Here is a 20,874-nt window from a genome sequence, read left to right as displayed (position 1 = left end):
GCCTGGCTGGATGTATCAGTATCAGTGTCCGATGGCTGCTTTGTATATACAGCCAGAAGAACCTAGTATAGATACCTTATTACTCTTTATGATTAGTACACACTTACTCCCAGATCTAGTCGGACTGTCATAATAGTAAAGAGGATGCAACCTTGTCGAGTTCCCCTGGTTGCTGAAGACAATGTTTCCTGGGACGCATTGTTCTTCACCCGATAAGCATATCGCCGATCGCTCTATCTAATCGTCTCCTGTCATCCCAATACATTCGCTCCGTCCCAAGTACATTTGAATGCAGGCTACCGCAGGCCACCACCAGCGCTGCTCCTGCAGGGATGCCTCATCTCCTAGATCTTTAGTCTAGCCTTGCCGTTCCGTATTTCCCTGATTTCTCCTTGTTCTCGTTTTCTCTCTGTGCTAGTCCTGCTTCACGGCCCTCTCCAAAGGTCCCCCGACCTGTCATCTCCCCGCCCTCCTGACCGCCCGTCACTCGTTATCAGGTCACCCCCCAGCGCGTCCCTTGGGTCCAGCAGTCCCGAGAACATCACATCATCTACTCCTCCTCATTCGTCTTCCCCTCCTTCGCCTCTTCCCCAGTTTCCGTCGCCGGTTCCTCCTTTAGTCTCCTCATTTTCATCTCTGGTCGCATACATCACTACCTCACCGCTTTGTGATTCATCGTTCGAAACCATCTCCTCGGTGATCTGCAATCTATCGATCTACCTTTCTTCGACTACACCTCCCTCCATCCCCCGACCTCATCCACGCCATCCAACTGCATCGACGGGACGGAGCTCACCGGTTGCGTTCCACGGCACCTGCATCGTAGCCTTTCCACTCTGCTCCTCCCGGCGGTTCCTAGTCTTTCCAAGCTTGCCGGCAGCTGCAGAACCCTGCCTTTCCAACTCCCCTGATGGGCATCACATTGCGTCCATCCTCTCTATTGCTGCTGCGGTAGTGGTGGTTGCTGGGGGCTGGACTTTGCATTTGTCCCCGCTGAGTGGGATCCCGGCGTGAACGGTGGTGACAATAATGACGTCTCAACATTCCCGGCGGTCACGCGAGACCACCTCCAAGATGACGATCGGTCGCTATACTCGCCTCGACGAAATCGGGCGAGGGAGCTTTGCGACGGTCTATCAGGGCATGCACACGGTGAGTGACTGGTGGCAAACACCTCGCTGACTCGAGATCGGCATACTGATCGTTCCTCTCTCTTCCTAGCGTACCAAGACCTTTGTGGCGATCAAGTCCGTCAACCTCGTGAGACTCAACAGAAAGTTGAAAGAGAATCTTTCCTCCGAAATCGATATTCTCAAGGGCCTCCAGCACCCGCATATCGTCGCGCTCATCGACTGCCATGAGTCAACCCAACACATCCACCTGATCATGGAATACTGCGCCCTGGGGGACCTGTCATTATTCATCAAGCGGCGGGAATCCCTAGGCAGTCATTCATACACACGAGACATGATCAAGAAATACCCAAATCCACCAGGCGGAGCGCTGAACGAGGTCGTGGTCCGACATTTCCTGAAGCAACTGACCAGTGCTCTGCGCTTCCTGCGGGATCGAAATCTCATCCATCGAGACATCAAGCCCCAGAATCTCTTGCTTTGCCCGGCACCCGCATCATACCGATCGGGTGTAGCGACGGTGATTCCATACAAAGGCAGCGAGAACTCGTATGACCCGACAACAGGGCTAGAGACCTTGCCGATGTTGAAGATTGCAGACTTTGGATTTGCCCGTTCCTTGCCAGCGACCTCATTGGCAGAAACCTTGTGCGGATCACCGCTTTATATGGCGCCCGAGATACTGCGGTATGAAAAGTATGACGCCAAGGCCGATCTATGGTCAGTGGGTACAGTTCTCTACGAGATGGTGGTAGGACGGCCTCCATTCCGCGCGCAGAACCACGTCGAATTACTACGGAGGATCGAGAAGGGAGAAGATAAGATTAACTTTCCGGAGGACAACAAAGTCTCGGAAGACATCAAGAATCTGATTCGAGGTCTTTTGAAAAAGAATCCCGTGGAGAGATTGAACTTCCCCGAGTTTTTCAACAACAAAGTGATCACCGAAGTGATTCCAGGCTTGTTGCCTGACGATGAGTACCGACAACCAGCTGTCGATCCTACTCATGTCCCAGGACCCTCGCGCGCCAATTCTCGATCAGAAGTGCCGACTCGGCTGGAGAACAAAGCTCCGGAATCGCCCTACCCTGATGAGCCGGAGGAAACCTTCGCTTATCCCGCATCACACAAGCAAACGTCCACTCGGCAGAGGACCGAAACTCCACCGACTGCTTCACTGATGCGCCGTATGGGAAGTACAGACAGGCCGGTCTCAGGTGCGAAAGATCAACCACGAGGAGGCACTCCGCCACACCGACCAAACCCGGTCTCGTACGTAACTGCGCCTGGTCGACAGGAGCACGTGGATCGCAATCCTACGGCGGTCATAGAGCGACAGAGATCGCAAAATACGTACTCCGGCTCTGCAAAATCAACTGCGGACTCCCGGTCTGCAGAGGAGCGAGATCGGGCGGCCCAGGAGGTCGCCTTTGAGAGGGACTACGTGGTGGTAGAGAAGCGTGCGGTTGAGGTGAACGCATTTGCGGACGAGCTGGCCCATAGCCCGCGAATTCAAGGGGGACTGTCTCGAGGCCAGGCAGGGAATGTGTCTCGCCGCGCGACAACGCAGGGCTTACCAACTGTGTCGTCCACGTCTCCGCATGCGCCTAATTCGAAAGCGATGCAGGTCGTATCGGGTCGTGCTCGCGCCGACTCAACGCATCAACGCCAGCATTCATATGAGCGCCGATACGGGCAGAGCCCATCTTCGGCGACATCAGCCATCTCGAAAGCTCTTAATATGGCCAGTGGCCGCTTGTTTGGGATGGGCTTTTCGCCTCCACTGGCTATCACCAAGGGTGGGCGATCGCCACCTCTGGCCTACAACCCGTTCCCGGCATATCCAGCCGGACCGGGGAGTTTGATGCTTCTGGGAGATTCTCCCAATAAGAACAACGCTATCCTTGACGAGGACTGCCGGACAGTCAACATAATCGAGGAATGTGCTACACGAAGTGACGTTGTGTATGGATTTGCCGAGGTCAAATACAAGCAACTTATCCCCTTGGCTCCGTCTGCACAGGGTGATCCAGTCGCGGACTCTGATTCCAATGATCCCGATGGGTTGACAGTCGATGCGATTGTGACTCTCTCTGAAGAGGCCTTGGTTCTCTACGTGAAAGCCCTGTCTTTGCTTGCAAAGTCTATGGACATCGCGGGTGCCTGGTGGTCTCGTAAGAACCGTGAGGAATCCTACGGAGATTCTGGAGCCCGAGGTGACAACACTGCGCTTGCCGGCGCTCGGATCAACAATGTGGTTCAGTGGGTGCGCGGCCGATTTAATGAAGTTCTGGAGAAGGCTGAATTTGTGCGCCTGAAACTCATCGAGAGCCAGAAGCGTTTGCCACTGGATCACCCTGGTCACCCAAACAACCACTCCGTCGAATCAACATCCACGTCCACCGGCTCTGCCGATGTGGTAGTCAGCGCCGGCGTCACAGCAGAGAAGCTGATGTATGACCGTGCATTGGAAATGAGCCGAGCCGCCGCCATCAATGAGCTGACGAGCGAAGACCTCGCCGGTTGCGAAATTGCCTATGTCACGGCCATTCGGATGCTGGAGGCTGTCATCGAAGACGATGGACTACGAAATTCGGCCGATGGTACCTCTCATGGTAGCCAAGTGGACGGACTCCAAGGCGAAAACCGACAAACTGTGGTGAAAAGTAAGTTACTTGAGCTCCTTGATATCTAGTACTCTATTCCTAACTTGTAATAGTGGTGTCTAGTATGCGTGGGCGCCTGGCTTCTCTTCGAAAGAAGCTGGCCATCCTTGCGAAGCGGACATCAGCACCGACTCCCACCGCGGGCAGTATGGGTCGAATGCCTTCATCTAACCTAGTTCCCGCATCACAAGCCACACCACCCCGTTAAAGCCCGTTGTACATTCGCCTTGGTGCTAATAGCGAGATTTCTTTCATGAACTGGTGGCCCTTTCCCTCTCCAAACCCAAGTTTAACTACTTCGAAGTTTGTTGCGTTTGAATTCACACCATTCACTTTCATTCCTGCCACATAAGCCTTTTGAGTTTTAAGTCTTGACTCTGCCTTTTCGTCTTTCCCCCACATCTCCAGGGAGATGCTAATCTTCATGTTCATGACGTTACCTGTCCGAATCTATTTTCGCCATATATCCCACTGCACAAGGGGGAAGGAGTTTTTTGCCATTCCGATTTTTTGCTTTTGCGTTTACCGGCGTTTTGGTCTCGATGGGAGGTGATACAGACTGGCACTCTTTCCTTTCTAATTTTTACGTTGCCCACCATCGGATGGGTAGTGCGAAGATGGAGTTTTGGGGCTGGACTAGTGCTTCGCATATGCAGATACTAGATGAGATTTAATTTGAGGCTTGCAGTTCTGTTTCTACTAATCATATAACCTCCACTCTCAAGTTTCAAGCAGCGCTAAGAGATAAGACGGGCTGTCAATCCCAATATGAAAATGGAAAGGTCTAGCATTTGTTGACGCCGCATCCAGATGCACCGGTGCATCCGAGTTCACAGAACGCCTCGGAGACATGGCCAGCGGGCAGGCCGGCGAAGACGCGACATCCGTCTTTGCAGGCTAGCTCGGCAATCTGATTAGTCGGAACTGTTAGTAGTATAGACGACGGTAAATCAAATTTTGTGCACAAAATGAACATACGCAGTTGCATCGCTTCTCGATAGTAGATCCCGCCGGAGTCGAGGATGCGATGACAATGGAGACAAGAGCCAGCAGCGCGAGAGTGAAGAACTTCATTTTAAGATGAGAATATAATAAATTGCCTTAGATGATAGGTTTTAAGGAAGGCGAGATCGAAGCTTTGGCTGTTGCTGTTGCTGCTGGATACCTAGTGATTGTGATGAGCTACCGAGGCCGTTTATATACTACTTCCTTATTCCCAAGTCAACCAAGGCAGATTGCTTATGGATGTACACACATCCTCGTATGTGTTCTGAATAGAATTATCTCGCGAGAAAACTGCGAATGTGCGGATAAGCCGGGAGAGTATCTGTCGTACTCGGGTTGATGAAACGCTTACGGATGCGATATCGGTTCGGGGCCGTGATACCTGATATTCCGATGTAGATGCTGGATGAAATTGGAAGCTTACGGGCTAACAAAAACTCACTCTTGCGCGGCAAACAAATCATTCTGTGAGGTCTTGGAGCATTGTCCATAATCACTCCGAATTTCAGAAGTCAACTTTTATAAGTGCTGCGGGATCGATGTTTAGAAAGCTACCTGTGCGAAAAGAGACCAAGCATATTACAAAAAGTTGCAACATCTGTCTAATTCCAGAGACATCATGGCACGACATTGAGGTAGTTTTAGAATTGAAGAGACTCGAAAGCCGTCTTATCTAATACGAAGACAAGCTACGGGACGATTGTACGTCTGGATGAGACTACAATCAGCCTCATCTATAGATCCATAGTAGTTTTCTGTGAGCTCAGCGCGCCCTCTCGCAAGTTACAGGAACTAGGTATCCATCGTACAGATCGCATTTCTGAAACGAATCAATTAACTCAATGAAACGAAAATATAGGATTCACCATGACAACATGGTTCGTGACGCTTTTGGAGTTTTAGATCGAAAAATTGATAGCAATAGGAGAAAGGGCAAATTTGCGCCAGCGACACTCTTGAGGTGCTCAGCTTGCCAAGTTGATCTTTTCTACCGTTCATTTGCGAGCACACTGTACCACGGGGTCGGATGACGTGCTCGAGTCTTTTTCTTGCTTGCTTGGTTTTTTTGCGCTTGGCCGGGTCTGGGCGGGTGCCAGACCTTGGCAGAGGATGTTTGAGCTTTTTATTTCTGTGGTTGCGAATTTAACGCGATTTTTCGATGTTTCTGATGATAAAGCAACGCAGTTCACGAAAATAGCAGGTAAGAAATCAATTTGGGATGATAATATATCTTGGATGTCGTGGGGATACAATAGTCCAGGTAGTTCCGCGAACATGTGGTGTGAATTAAATGCAAATATATTTGATATACGATGGCGCAGACGGCCTTAATAAATTGTTCAAATGCGGAAAAGTGGAGTTGAAATGTAGAAAAAATTGAAAGGAAGCAGAAAGAAATAAAACGGCAAAACTTCCAAATGTTCCCTCCGCTATTCTTCGGTCTTGTGGAAAAACATCACAAAATGGGAAGTTAGCCTCTTGAGAGACCACTTCCTATTCTGTGCTCAGCATTTGCACTAGTACTAGTGGAAAATAGGAAACGTCCTTTCGAGTTAAGTATGGCTGGACCCCGGATGTTCTTCCAGCGCGTTGCCCGATTGGCGTAGTCCGAGTCGGTTTTTAGTAGCCTCACGAACGGTGTCCCGAAGCTACCACGCTCGAACAGGCACCGCTAGAAAAGCCCCAGAATACTCCATCATTCGTGTCGTCTGATTTCTTACCTTGATCTAATTCTACTCAGAACCGACCACTCAGCTTCACAGTCTATCGAATCCTCAGTGGAGTTCGGAATCAACCAACAAGCCGAAGTATACTCGAACTTGGCCGAGCCCGACGTGCGCGCTATACCCGCAACCTACCTATTCTTTTGATGCCCCAAGACAATTTCTTCGAGAAAATCTCTGGGTCAAGGGTCCTGAGCGGCGAATCGATCGTGCGCTTTGTGGCTGCTGGCATGAGGTAGCATTGTGCCCAGCATTGATCCCAAATTGCATCACGCTTAGTGCTAGCACGCCATCTCTATACCGTTGCTAACCGTGTTCTAACTTGCCATATATCTCCTACCTGGGCTTTCAGCTGAAAGAAACCAGAAAACTGTGTCTTACGGCAGACGGCATACTGATTTCATGATGGCCGAGTTGGCAGGTCCTTTCCTCGAGGCAGGAGCCAGTAAATCACCGTTGGCCGACACAAAGGACGCCGAGGATGGACCTCGTCCCGTAGATGGAATATCTGGCTTATGTACGAAATCCTCTTAGTTGACTGACTACGCGAATAAGTCTGACTCAGAAATGCAGATGAAGGAAATGTTTTCGAAGCGTCCCCGGATGATCGACGCCAAATCGGCGTTTTCAGTGCGACGGGACTGATCTTCAACCGGGTTGTCGGAACAGGCATCTTTGCGACACCCGGTACCATCTTGTCTCTATCTGGCAGTGTGGGCCTTGCTCTGTTCATGTGGGTGATTGGAACTATCATCGCCCTGGCTGGCACAGCAGTCTATCTGGAATGGGGAACTGCAATCCCAAGGTACGCTTGAGCCCATCCGCTCTACAGCGACGAAACCTCTCTCATCCATCTAATTTAGAAATGGAGGCGAGAAGAACTACCTCGAATACATCTACAAGAAACCTAAGTTCCTCGCAACGGCCATGTTCGCCGCCTATGCCTTTCTGCTTGGGTGGGCCGCCAGCAACAGCGTCGTTTTCGGTGAATACATCCTCAACGCCGCAGAGGTTGAGATCGGACGCTGGAACCAACGTGGTATTGGCCTGGCCTGCCTCACGACGGCATTCGTTATCCATGCCTTCGCTTTGAAATGGGGCATTCGCCTTACAAATCTTCTTGGTGTGATCAAACTGATCATCATTTTGTTCATCGTGGTCTGTGGCTGGGTTGCACTCGCTGGTCATACGACGATTGAACCGCCGAAGAACTTCACCAACGCCTTCGAGGGCACGAAGGGTAGTGGATATAGTATTGTGATGGCGCTATACAACGTTATTTGGTCTTTCATCGGATATTCCAATGCCAACTACGTGAGTCGCCCGGAAGAGAATGCTGCACATCCTCGATATTGACCAATAACAGGTCCTGAGTGAGACCAAGGACCCTGCTCGCACCTTAAAGAGGGCCGCACCAGTAGCAATCGTCTCTGTAGGAATTCTTTACATGCTAGTCAACATCGCCTACTTCGCTGCAGTACCGAAACAAGAGATTCTCGATTCTGGAACTGTGGTTGCAGCCGCGTTCTTTCGAAACATGTTTGGAAAAAAAGCCGAGAAAGTCTTGTCAGTCCTCGTGGCTCTGTCGGCATTTGGCAACGTCCTATCTGTTCTTTTCTCGCAAGGTCGAAGTAAGACTAAATACTTTCCCTTTGTTTAAGACAACTCTAACACCGTCTCAAGTCGTCCAAGAGCTGGGTCGTGAAGGTGCCCTCCCCTTCTCCAAAATCTGGGCTAGCAACTGGCCCTTGCACTCCCCTGCCGCCGGCCTTTTCGAGCACTATCTGGTGTCGGCCATTATCATGCTGGCACCACCTCCCGGCGATGCCTACAACTTCCTTCTAAAGTATGCCTTTTCATCCGATCTTTTTACGACGAAAACAACTAACAAATATCTAGTCTGATCTCATACCCTCTCTCAATCATCAATATCTTCGTCGCTGGCGGCCTTGTCTACATTTACCTGACAAAAGCAAAGAATTTCCCTAACTGGTCTCCCGGAATCAGAGCTACGCTGCCAGTCGCTATATTCTTCTTGCTATCGAACATTTACCTGGTCATCGCACCATATATCCCTCCGACTGATGGGCAGAGTGTGTACGAGGAGCTACCATATTTCTTGCACTGCGTCGTTGCTCTAGGAGTATTTGCTCTAGGCGCAATGTACTACCTTGTCTGGGCTGTGCTGCTCCCTCGTTGGGGCGGATATGTCTTGGTTAAGGAGTCTGTGGTAGACGCGGATGGGTGGTCGCGCAGTGTCTTCACGCGTGTATCGAGAAAAACGGGATCTTGAAGATCGGGATTTCAAGTCTGTGCCATGCTCTATTCGCTGAAGTGCGTTCATATTATTTAATGGTCCATATTCTGCTTTGTTGCATTGTATGGATATCAATTTGCTTAGAGGACTTGAGGTATTCCAATTAGGAGAATGCAGACACAGATTATTTTCTTAACCAAATGAAGTTTGGACGAACTGATCAGAGACAGAAGCCCTGGAGTATATTTAGTAGTGCAGCTAGGTAAATACTGGTTCAGGCTATGCAGGTACCAGGTTTGTACTACCTCAAACGTTCAAAGGCTGCGAGCTCGGCGCCGGGCTGAACGAAGCTACTGCACTACACAGGGCGATAGAAACCAATTAAAGAAGCAATGGAAAATATAAGATATTGACTATGAGATTAGACTAGTATGAAATTATTTGGATGAAAAATCGGTTCGGAGCATTCAAGGTTGTCCCAGACCTCTATGGAAGACCATTCACGGGAGCAGCAAAGCTGTCATGGACCCCTCAAACTGGCTGGTGGTTGGTCTTGCAAGAGGAGCAGCACAATGGCTGCTCCCCAGTCGTCTGCCGTGGAAACAAGGCATGCGCTGGGAGCGACTTGCGTGAGGTGAAGAAAAAGAAGAGAGGAAAATTGGCGACGGAAAAGAAAAAGCGGAGGCTGGCGCTCACCGCCTGCCGAGGACTCGCCGAGGGTTCTGCCGCGGCTTAATCATTCTCTTCTGTCGATTGTTCTTTTGTGACAATCGCAGCGCGTTCATTGTTCGGTCCTTTTATCCTTGTAATATATAATTTGGTTGCATTTCTCTGCGCTTTCTTTCTTCTTCTTTCGCCTCCGTTTTACCCATTGGGGTTGTTGGGCCACCAATGCGTCGCTTCTCCACGCGTGCATTGCTTCACGCAAAGCCACCGCTTCCCTCCGCCAAATCTCCCCTCCTCCCCCTCCTCTCCGCCCCTCGTTCTGCTTCTGCGCTAGCTCCGAGACCAACTCGCCGTGCCCGATCGCCCCTCTCCCAGACTTCCAAGCGTTATTGCTCCTATCGCAGAATGTGCAGCTCTCGCCGCGGCGAGGTCTCTGGCTCGACCAATGTCCAAGGCCGTGAGGTCCTGCCCACCAATGTCAAGCCGGTGCACTATGACCTCACTCTTGAGCCGAACTTTGAGAAGTTCACCTACGAGGGAACTGTCTTGATTGAGTATGATACTCCCGCAGCAGTGTGATGCTCCAGAACTCATTGCTGACGTTGAACCTCTCTTTCAGTCTCCACGTCAACGAGGACACCGACTTCGTTTCCCTCAACTCCAACGAGATCGAAATCCACAGCGCCGTCGTTTCTTCCAAAGGCTCGGTCGTCGAATCCAAGCCCGAAATATCCCTCAATAAGGATGCCCAGACCGCCACCATCAGGTTCAGCCAGGCTCTCGCTGCGGGGTCTGATGCTCAGTTGAAGCTCGCCTTCACCGGTATTCTGAATGACAACATGGCTGGCTTCTACCGCTCCTCGTACAAGGAGAATGGCGAGACCAAGTATATTGCTTCCACCCAGATGGAGCCTACCGATGCTCGCCGGGCTTTCCCGTGCTTTGACGAGCCTGCCCTCAAGGCCAAGTTCACTGTTACCCTCGTTGCGGACAAGAGCATGACCTGTCTGAGCAACATGGACGTGGCAAGTGAGACTGATGTGCAGGGAAGTGCGAAGAAGGCTGTCAAGTTCAACACCTCTCCTGAAATGTCGACTTATCTCGTTGCTTTTATTGTCGGACACCTCAACTATGTCGAGACCAAGAACTTCCGTGTCCCTATTCGTGTCTATGCCACCCCAGACCAGGATATCGAGCACGGTCGTTTCTCCCTGGAGCTTGCTGCTAAGACCTTGGCTTTCTACGAGAAGGCCTTTGACAGCGAATTTCCGCTTCCGAAGATGGACATGGTGGCGGTGCCCGACTTCAGCGCGGGAGCCATGGAGAACTGGGGTCTGATCACCTACCGAATTGTCGATGTGCTGTTGGATGAAAAGACTAGCGGTGCTTCGCGCAAGGAGCGTATTGCCGAGACCGTCCAGCACGAGCTGGCTCACCAGTGGTTCGGTAACCTGGTGACCATGGACTTCTGGGATGGTCTGTGGCTCAACGAGGGTTTCGCGACCTGGATGTCGTGGTACTCTTGCAACGTTTTCTACCCCGAGTGGAAGGTCTGGCAGACCTATGTCATCGACAACCTGCAGGGTGCCCTCTCTCTGGACTCTCTGCGCAGCAGTCACCCTATCGAGGTGCCTGTCAAGCGTGCCGATGAGATCAACCAGATCTTCGATGCTATCTCCTACTCCAAGGGTTCTTCCGTCCTACGGATGATCTCCAAGTACTTGGGCGAGGATGTCTTCCTGCAGGGTGTCCGCAACTACATTAAGAAGCACGCCTATGGCAACACCGAGACTGGCGACCTGTGGTCTGCTCTTGCCGATGCCAGTGGCAAGCCCGTCCAGTCCGTCATGGATATCTGGACCAAGAACGTCGGTTTCCCCGTTATTGGTGTCACAGAGAACCCCGCTTCCTCGTCCATTACCTTGAAGCAGAACCGTTTCCTGCGCACTGGCGATGTGAAGCCCGAGGAGGACAAGGTCCTCTACCCTTGCATGCTGGGTCTGCGCACCAAGGATGGTATCAACGAGGATACCATGCTGACCGAGCGTGAGGCAGAGTTCAAGGTTCCCGACCTGGACTTCTTCAAGCTCAACGCTGACCACTCCGGTATCTACCGTACCTCCTACACCCCCGAGCGCCTCACCAAGCTCGGTAACGCCGCTCGTGAGGGTCTTCTTACCGTCGAGGACCGTGCTGGTATGATCGCTGATTCCGGTGCCCTGGCTGCCTCTGGTTACCAGAAGACCTCGGGCATGCTCTCGCTGCTCCAGGGTCTAGACACCGAGTCCGAGTTCGTCGTCTGGAACGAGATTCTCACCCGTATTGGTACCCTCCGCGCGGCTTGGATGTTCGAGGACAGTAAGACCAAGGATGCCCTGAAGGCCTTCCAGCGCTCGCTTGTCTCCTCCAAGGCCCACGAGCTGGGCTGGGAGTTCTCGGAGAAGGATGACCACATCCTTCAGCAGTTCAAGGCTCTCATGTTCGGCTCCGCCGGTATGGCCGAGGACCCCGTTGTCATCAAGGCTGCCCAGGATATGTTCGCTCGCTTCGCTGCTGGCGACATATCCGCCATCCACCCCAACATCCGCGGTAGCGTCTTTACTATCGTGTTGAAGCACGGCGGTGTCAAGGAGTACGAAGTTGTCCTGGACCGCTTTCGCCACGCCCCGACCTCTGATGAGAAGACCACCGCCCTGCGCTGCCTGGGATCCGCCCAAGATCCCGCTCTGATCAAGCGCACTCTGGATCTGGCTATGGGCGACGAGGTCAAGAACCAGGACATCTACATGCCCCTGGGTGGCCTCCGTAACCATGAGGCTGGCATTGAGGCCCGCTGGGCCTGGCTCAAGGAGAACTGGGATGCAATTTACAAACGTCTCCCGCCTTCCCTCGGTATGCTGGGTACCGTTGTGCAGCTCACTACTTCCAGTTTCTGCACTGAGGCTCAGCTGAAGGACGTCAATTCGTTCTTTGACTCTAAGGACACCAAGGTACGTCTACATTCAATGTCATCTTCTGTGATCAGCTTTGCTAACAATTGAATTCTAGGGCTATGACCGCGCCGTCGAGCAAAGCCTCGACGCTATCCGTGCTAAGGTCAACTGGATCAACCGCGACCGCGACGACGTCGAGGCCTGGCTGAGCAAGAACAGCTACCTCCAGAGCAAGCTGTAGAGGATGTTGTTTTGACTTCAGCCCAAGCCAAAAGGCTTGTCAACCACAGCCCTGGCAAGACAGGTCTTCTTTTCGGGGTTGTTTTTCCTGACCTAGCGCAATTCTTCAATGTATCCTTGTTGCACACGGGCTGTGCTTCATTTTTTGGATGACTGCTAGATTCCACTCTACTCTACCCTAGATCTAGCCTTTTGCAAGGAAAACAATAACAAATGCAAACTAGAACAACATGTCATCCACTGTGTTATTGTATATTTCCGTGACCCCTGTCAACCTGAAGCTCGACTACGTGATCCCGACTTCACGCGAACAAGGCAGAGCTTCCCGTACAAAGTCAGTACACTGCATCATCGAATCATAACCCAGCAGCTATGAGGCACGCTGGCCAGAATAAGGCAGTTACATCAGCACCGAAGCCTCTTCCATATTGGTCGTTTGCCAATGGCATCTGGGCATATCTAAGGTGCATCGCAGAGATGGTTGAGGGTTTCGAGTCGTGTTCTGGTTCGCGCACACTTTGACTGGGATATTGCCGCCTAAAACGGGCTCTCGCATGAGGACAGTTGGAGGTCCAATTCGTCGCAACTTACCAGTGGAAAATCGGGGGACCTGCACGAATTCCTTATTTCTCCATGCCGGCGACTAGCGGATCACGCCGTCCCAACCGGGTAATCAGCAGGAACTGGAGCCCGCCTTCTATGCCCAGGTGAAGTTGATGCATACAACATCGGCTCTGTCACCTGATACGATGATCAGTGGGAGGCAATCAAATTAGGGTAATACTCAGCTACGCTCGTGCAGTTCCTGCCTGCAGCTGTTCAACCCACGCAGTGTGTCTGGTGCTTTCGCCCCATACCAGGCATAGCCCTGGTCGATCTGATGCAAGATCGCCATGTGTGATTGACTGAAAGAGGATATGCATGCGCCCAAGTGGATATATATGCATCCAAAAGATCAGCCTCCAACATTGTGTATCGGCAATTACGTGGAGAAGGGGAGCTGCGGGATAGGAAGTAGCGCGGTAGCATGAGGCACTGCGCTCCGATATACAGACGGGCCATGGGCCTTAAATACCCCGAGATTTTGATGTGGGAAATCAATTTATCACACTAGTGCAGAAGCAAATCCTGTCTCGTCAACTGCGTTGTTCACATTACTCGTGGAGGAGTCCTCCAAATTGTTGAGACGAAACAATCATCAAGCTTGTTCATCATGGACCAGTGGTCGTCCGAAAAATTTGGGACTCTTGACTGTGGGTTCGACACCCTTCATCAACCCTGAGTATCTCGATCCTAGCCCGCCGTCATGCTGTTTCACTGAAAGCACGCCCTGGATACCATATCGTCCACAACACAATCATGCAGGGATGCAAGAGCCTTTTCATACACCTAATCGAGGCTCCGGGCACTCTCAACCATTAAATCAATCGCCATGATTTACTGACAGCGAAAACGCTCCAAAGAGTGGATTTGGAGCGAAAGCCCTGTCAGCTTCGAATCACTAGACAGCCCCGAAGCAGGATACAACTACCCAGAGGTCAACCACAAACACTTCGGTGCCTTCGGAAGACCAATCTTGGAAGATCAAGCCGAAGAAACGACTGAAACTCGAAAGCAAGTCTTCTACTATGGATGTCAGCACAAGTCCGCGTAAGTCTTTAACTGGAACATCGTCTGTGGAGCATTGCTAACATGAAGCTATACAGAACGAAGCCATCTACAGCCAAGCACAATTGCGGATGGATGTACCTACCACAGTCAATTTTCCAGCGAGAGAACCTTCATGCGGCATATTGAGTCTATGCATGTATTACGGGGAATGTTCAATTGACAACTTTTCGGGACAGTCCAAAACAGGGCCGTCCTGAGACATATCCTTGAATACGCAAATCCTAAATAACATACCCAGCAGGAACAAATAGAGACTGAGGACCAGGGTGGGATCGAAAACATTTTCTAGGATTGGGAATGTGTTCCTATTTAAAGAGGATCAGCAAAGTAGCTCCAGGTTGGACTTCACAGAACTTCCTGGGAAACGTTGAAAGACAATGGGAGCATAAGGAACGACGTGAAGGAAAGGGTGAAGGGCGAGGTTCCTACGACATTTTTACGCCAAGGAATCTTATTGCGAATTCCAGTCTCAAATAGCTGAACAGTCGAAGACGTCTTTCATTCGGATCCCGAATTAATGTCAGCATCAAGCCACAGAAGCATAGTTCGAATGCGCCCCAGGACGGCTATCCGGAGCTAGGTTGCAATTTTTGGGAGGAAGTGGCTGCATTGAGAAACCGTTGCTTCATTGCTAGTTGAGACTACTGACCTTCAGAGTCGCGACTCTCTGAACCGCCAGTGAGACGTTCCGCCCATCAACTCTTAAAATACCCAGGTTTAGGAAAACCAAGAAAGTTTGGGAGCGTGAAGGCTTGGAACTCTGTAGTAAAAAACTCCACATATAAGAAATGGTCTCGGGAGTCAACGATTTTGGAAAATAAAGTATGATATTATTCTGAGCTTCGAAGGGCTTTTGCTATCGCTTTTTCGAGCTTCGTATCACCATGTACAACCATGGCCTTGGAATTGGCTATATAATCCCTGCCCAACAGACCATCAGGCAAGATACTTGTCGCCAATTCGACCCAATAATTAAGAGTTTTGGCAGAAAATACCTGCGAGTAAAACTCACGCAGATTATTCTTTTCCACGGGTCGAACCTCGACATTCCTTCCGAGTAACTTCGTGAACGTTTCTTGCACATCAAGCGAGCTATACATCCGAGGACCATGCAGCTCAAATATGTATGGGTTCGGCATTGAAATATGCTGCTTGCTTATCTCTGTCGCCAAATAAAAGCCGACATCTGAGATGGAAACCATAGGAATTTTATAATCCAAAGGGGTGATTGTCGAATAGAAGAATGGCTCTGGCTCTCGAAGAGTACACATGTTTGTACACCAATTCTCCATGAAGTATGCGCATCGGACAAATATGATGTCTTCAACTTTGGCTGTGCTAAAGATTTCCTCGGATTTGTTGTTTGTTTTGATTTCTCCCTATTATTTCATCAGTGAACTGATCCATTAATTATCGGGATAAATCCCGAAGACTAATACACACAGTGCCCTGATTGAATTCGGCCCCACCGCTGCTGAGCAGTACTAGTCTTTTGACGGTACCTGAGGTTTCGATAGCATTTTTGATGTTATGCGACACCTTCTCTGCATGCTCTACCAGGTCACAATCAAATGAAGGAGGCACTGGTGGTAAGATGGCTAGAACTGCATCAGATCCCGTGAAGTCAAGAGAGGCCTCGCAAGAGACATCGCCTTGAGCAGCGCTGAAGTTAGAATAAGATGAAAAACCAGCTGGCACTCGAGTGAGGTTTCTGTAGACACCACGAATATGCAGTGGCTCATTGGTAGACGTATGAGATAGAAGTGAGTTGATGGCTGCCTCTCCAGTCTTCGTACTCGCTGGGATAACTGTAATATGCATTTTGTTTCTAATCTGGAGATGTGGTCGAGGATGAAAATGTGCCAGATAATGAAGCAAATGTGTTGTTGAACCACTTCTTCCATCGACCTCGTATCGAATGATGTCACGAGGAAACACATGACGTCACGAAAATCCTGTTGGGGATATGATGCTTTCACTGAAAAGCCCATTGGACGAAAAGAGGATTGTTGCATTCCTTTTGGCGGTTGGGGATCCTACCGTGCCCCGTTCAAAATGACTTGCACGAAATTGGTTATACAGTTATCGGGGTAGACACCACTTCGGCGTTGTGGAAAGAAGTTTCTCGCGAAACGCAGGTATATCAGATCCTGCGCAAGACTCAGGGATCTGCTGTGCCTGTATTCCTGGGAACGATTGACTTAGCAAAAATCTACTTTATTCATGGCGCTGGACAAATCCGCCATATGCTCGTAATGGCTTGGGGAGGTGAAAGTACAGCGACGATGGAGCTGACTTAACGGCTTCGCCGCGAGATTCACAAATCCAACAAGAAAATCAAAGCTCTCGGGATAATACATGAAGACCTCAGGGGAGACAATGTCCTCTGGAGTGAATAGCTCGGGCATGCTTTGATCGTCGACCACCGTTCTACTGAGATGCCGACCGGCTAAGCAGCGACCCGGGTCCGCAAAACGACGACCAAGTCGAGTAGAGGTAGGAGATACAAGACCTCTTCGGGCTTCATGATAAGGAGTTCCATTCTTTACTTGTTAAATTAGCGATCTTACTCTTGATACCCAAATTTCCAAATTGTCACCTATATATTCCGAGGCAAAGTGCGTTCCTCATTCATATGCTTCGACACTACTAACGTAACCACGGTGAACGGGTCACTGTAAAGAGAATAGCCAGGTTGGTTGGCGCCAGGTGACTAGTTGGTAGGTAAGAGGGGCTTACGGTAGGATACGCGTATTCTCGTAAACACAAGATTAACGCTTGAAGAACCCAAACGTATCGGTCTCTAGATGAGGGATACCCATAGGTTGACCGCTCGTTCTGACTCGATTATGCACACGTTTCTGCCAGGCATCTAAGCAGTAATGATCTTCAGTGACTTTTCCTTTGACAGACTAGGCTTTTTGGCGCTTTGGTTGCAGGAGACTTCATGCTCGACACAACGAGGAGGCGGTTGTAAGAAGTAAACCAAAGAAGCCAAAAGATAGGGATTGAAAAGAGTTAAATATGATAAGGAGATGGCAGAGAATAGGATGACTGGCAGTGCAAAAAGAAGGAGAACAGAACAAGAAGAACAACAGGGAGCGACCCAGCCAAACCAATAGGATATGATTAAAAGAAAGAGTTCTGAGAGAATGGCGCTGAAGAGAAATTACGAGCAAGCGGGAGCAGGGACTATTTATGTATTGAAGTCGAAAACCAACATCTGACAAAGCCATCGATTATTTTTGTACAAGTGGCTACAAGCGGATGCTAGAGAAGAGAGACACTGATGACGTACCTGACCGTCTAACAGGAGCAATCTGAATATGGCGGAGCTGATCCCCGAATAGCCATGAATGCTCAGGGAGTGCTCAGGGAGCAAATGAGACAGCAATTCGATCACGTGATGTTTAAATGACCAAGATCTTGGTAAAATGAACGCTTAGAATGGTGTCGAATGTAGCCGTTTTCGGGGGTAACTTACCGTCACCTAGCGTTAGGGTGTAGTAACACAATGCCAGAGTGCAATTCAAGGGGTTTTATCATACTAAGTGTGACCATAACTACATAACGTCGATCATGTTCACACGGCTTGAATTATAACCTTCCAGATGAGTGTGAAATGGTTCTTAGTTTTTGGAAGTCAAGTCGTATGCCTCTAGCCTATTTGATTGAGATGTGATATTTATCTCCGTGGACAACGCCTACGAGGGATCAGAGTGCGAATGGCAAACCTTGGCTTCACATTAAAAATGAAAACCAAGTCCTTTGATTGCGAAGAGTATTGGTATCTTTGAAGACTAATGGTACATTTGAAAAAATCGCGCCTGAAGAGATCACGCCCAGCCGCCCTTGCCTCCGAATCCAGAGCTATCCTCAATTTTCTTATTCTGGCCACGGTTTGGCTTGGATTGCGCGGCCTCGTGCTTGCGCAATTCTTCCGGAACTCGAGAAACAGGCGACTTGACGAGCATCTGTTTGAGATCGTAACTGAAGATTGAATTAGTATCGTCGCAAAAAGGGCGATTGTCAAGGGGAAAAAACTTACAGAACATCGTTATCCTCGCTAGCGAGGAAGGTAATGGAGACACCACTCTTGCCGGCACGACCAGTACGACCGATACGGTGAGTATAGCTCTCGATCGAGGTGGCCATGTTGAAGTTGAGGACAAGCGAGACATCGGGCACATCGATACCTCTACCAGCGAGATCAGTCGCAACCAGGACCTCGGTTTGGCCGCTGCGGAGCGAGGCAAGGGCGGCCTCACGCTGGTCTTGGGTCTTGGAGCCGTGCAGGGTAACACAAGTGAAGCCTATCTGCTTGATTTCGCGGGCGATAGCATCACAGTTTCGCTTGATGTTGACGAAGACAATGATGGGGGCTTGGAATTCGCCCGAAGTAAGAATTTGCGCCAGGCGCTTCTTACGCTTTTCTTCACCAGAAATGAACTCGATGCGCTGTTCGACGGTGTCGACAGCTTCACCGACACCACCAATGGTGATGATTGCAGGTCGACGAAGATACTTACGAGCGATGCGCTCAACGGCTGAAGGCATTGTGGCAGTGTACATCATTGTCTGACGGTACTTTTCACCGCCGTATTGCTGCTTCATGGCATTAGGATCTTCAGCCTCTTCGGTATCAGGCTTTTCGTTAGTGACGGGAAGGGCATCGAGGATTTTGTTGACAGGTTCTTCGAAACCCATGTCGATCATACGGTCGGCTTCATCCATGATAACGTAGCAGCACTGGTTCAGGACAAGCATGCGTCGCTCGATAAAATCAACCAAACGGCCTGGGGTAGCAATGATAATTTCCGCGCCATTGCGGAGATTGTAGGCTTGTTCCTCAATGAGGTGACCACCAACCAGGCTAACAACGTTGTATCCGAGCGGCTGAGTGAATTTCTTAGCCTCAATTTCGATCTGCTGAGCCAATTCACGGGTCGGGGCCAGGATGAGAGCATATGGTCCGTCGTCCTTGCGCCAGTCATTCTCGTCCAATCGTGGCAACTCTGAAATGTACACCAGAAGCGGGAGCAGGAATGCAGCGGTCTTACCCGAACCTGTCTTGGCAACACCGATAAGATCGCGCGACTGCATGGCAATGGGAATGGAGGCGCACTGAATGGGAGTGGGCTTTGTATAGCCGACATCATGAACGAGTTCCAGCACTTCCCGTGGTAACTGACTCTCTTCCCAAGAACGCATCGGGTTAGGTACACCGCCGCCCTTGGTTGCGATTTCATGATCTTCCTTGAAGATACGCCAGTCGCGCTCACGCATGTCACTAAGTTTCTTTTGGCTGTAGTGTACGTCGATTTGAGTCCGTCTGTTTCGTTCACGACGGGCTTGTTCCTGCGCCAGAATTGCCTGAGCGCGCTGTTTGCCATTCTCGGGATCCAGACGCTCGATCGTGGCCGCCATTTTGCGGACGTTGGCTTCCACGGCTTCGTCCCCAAGACCTGCGTGCCGTCCACGACCGAAATGGATCGAATCAGCCCGATTCTGGTACAAAGGGTTGTTGGGGGTACTGGTATCATCCTCGACATTCCATTCGAAATTGAACTTGCGATCCGTAGTTCGCTTGCGCTTCTTCTTTGCTGAGAAAGTTGAGGTCTGCTCGACTCCCACATATCGTTGTCTGATGAGAGCGGCCTGTGCCGCGGCCTCGTCTTCCTCCGCGAGTTGCTTATCGGCCTGGGCGTTCTTCGCTTTTGAAGCTTCTTTGTCGTAAGATCGCGAAAATTTCTCATCTAGGGCGTCTTGACGCATCGCACGGGGGCCGGTAGGGGCCTCGGTCTCATCTTCGAAGCGACGGACTTTTGACAAGCGTTCTCGCTGGGCATCGACTTCCTTGCGTCGTTCCTCCAGCGCACGCCTCTCTCGCTCGGCTTTGGGAATGAATTTTGGCTGCGCAAGAAAAGAAAAAGCGAGGATGTTAGGAAAAGAACAGCCACGAATCTGAAAGTGAGTGCTGGCGAAGAAAAAATGGAACATACCTTGGCGGCTTCCGCATCTGCCTCTTTCTTCTTCCGAATGAGTTCTTCCACACTCACGGGTGGAGCAGCTGGTTTCTTCGTACCCCACCCTTGCTTCTTCTTCTTTGTTTCAATTGGAGGTGGTGGCGGGATATCGTCGGATGGAGGAGGGGGAGGGATGTCGTCTGGAGGAGGTGGAGGAACGGTCGCATCAGGTGGCGGCGGCGGTGCGACTGAGTCCTCCGGGGGAGGGGGAGGTGGTGTCGGTTGGTGCTCGTCAGAACCAGGCGGAGGCCCAGGAGGGGGACGGCCCGAGCCATGATTCACGATACCGTCCATCGCGACACGGTTTGAAGAGCAGGATGAAGATGAACTGACAAACTGTCGGGTGCCGCAAGGCATCTTTAATTTCTAGGGCGGGCGGACTCGACCAAACGCGCGGTCATGTGACATTTATACCTCCTCGGCGAAATCAAAAAGATATTGAACACCATTTTGCATAGGAGAATACATGTCACTGTCGACGAATTTACTTTTACGGAAAGAAAGTCACCTGGCATGGGGTCGTTGCATTTGGATTTGACGGGGGTGCAATACT

At 50.5% G+C, this 20,874-nt stretch overlaps 5 protein-coding genes across 5 annotated transcripts; 3 read left to right on the top strand and 2 right to left on the bottom strand.

Annotated features, from left to right (window-relative positions):
* Positions 1-1,029: 1,029 nt before the first annotated feature.
* Positions 1,030-4,007, top strand: atg1 (serine/threonine protein kinase ATG1; the record flags this gene model as incomplete). The annotated part of the gene is made up of 3 exons (XM_056622020.1): positions 1,030-1,152; positions 1,222-3,799; positions 3,853-4,007. The coding sequence occupies 3 exons, from the start codon at positions 1,030-1,032 to the stop codon at positions 4,005-4,007; spliced, it is 2,856 nt and encodes a 951-aa protein (XP_056472826.1).
* Positions 4,008-4,583: 576 nt separating this feature from the next.
* On the bottom strand, positions 4,584-4,873 carry N7532_009528 (uncharacterized protein; the record flags this gene model as incomplete). Its single annotated transcript, XM_056622019.1, has 2 exons — positions 4,584-4,709; positions 4,778-4,873. The coding sequence occupies 2 exons, from the start codon at positions 4,871-4,873 to the stop codon at positions 4,584-4,586; spliced, it is 222 nt and encodes a 73-aa protein (XP_056472825.1).
* A 2,060-nt stretch (positions 4,874-6,933) lies between these two features.
* Positions 6,934-8,821, top strand: N7532_009527 (high affinity methionine permease; the record flags this gene model as incomplete). The annotated part of the gene is made up of 6 exons (XM_056622018.1): positions 6,934-7,045; positions 7,102-7,333; positions 7,392-7,842; positions 7,895-8,159; positions 8,212-8,374; positions 8,428-8,821. 6 exons carry the CDS (start codon positions 6,934-6,936, stop codon positions 8,819-8,821), a joined length of 1,617 nt encoding a protein of 538 aa, XP_056472824.1.
* An 855-nt stretch (positions 8,822-9,676) lies between these two features.
* N7532_009526 (M1 family metallopeptidase) lies at positions 9,677-12,625 on the top strand (the record flags this gene model as incomplete). The annotated part of the gene is made up of 3 exons (XM_056622017.1): positions 9,677-10,005; positions 10,071-12,441; positions 12,500-12,625. 3 exons carry the CDS (start codon positions 9,677-9,679, stop codon positions 12,623-12,625), a joined length of 2,826 nt encoding a protein of 941 aa, XP_056472823.1.
* A 5,506-nt stretch (positions 12,626-18,131) lies between these two features.
* Positions 18,132-20,615, bottom strand: prp28 (mRNA splicing protein PRP28; the record flags this gene model as incomplete). The annotated part of the gene is made up of 3 exons (XM_056622016.1): positions 18,132-18,285; positions 18,344-20,208; positions 20,298-20,615. The coding sequence occupies 3 exons, from the start codon at positions 20,613-20,615 to the stop codon at positions 18,132-18,134; spliced, it is 2,337 nt and encodes a 778-aa protein (XP_056472822.1).
* Between the last annotated feature and the right edge of the window lie 259 nt (positions 20,616-20,874).

This window comes from Penicillium argentinense, assembly GCF_028826775.1.
Source record: "Penicillium argentinense strain IBT 30761 chromosome Unknown utg000009l_segment0_segment0, whole genome shotgun sequence".
Lineage (NCBI taxonomy): Eukaryota > Fungi > Ascomycota > Eurotiomycetes > Eurotiales > Aspergillaceae > Penicillium > Penicillium argentinense.
Note: the sequence above shows the minus strand (reverse complement) of the source record. Positions and strands in the feature narration are given on the sequence as shown.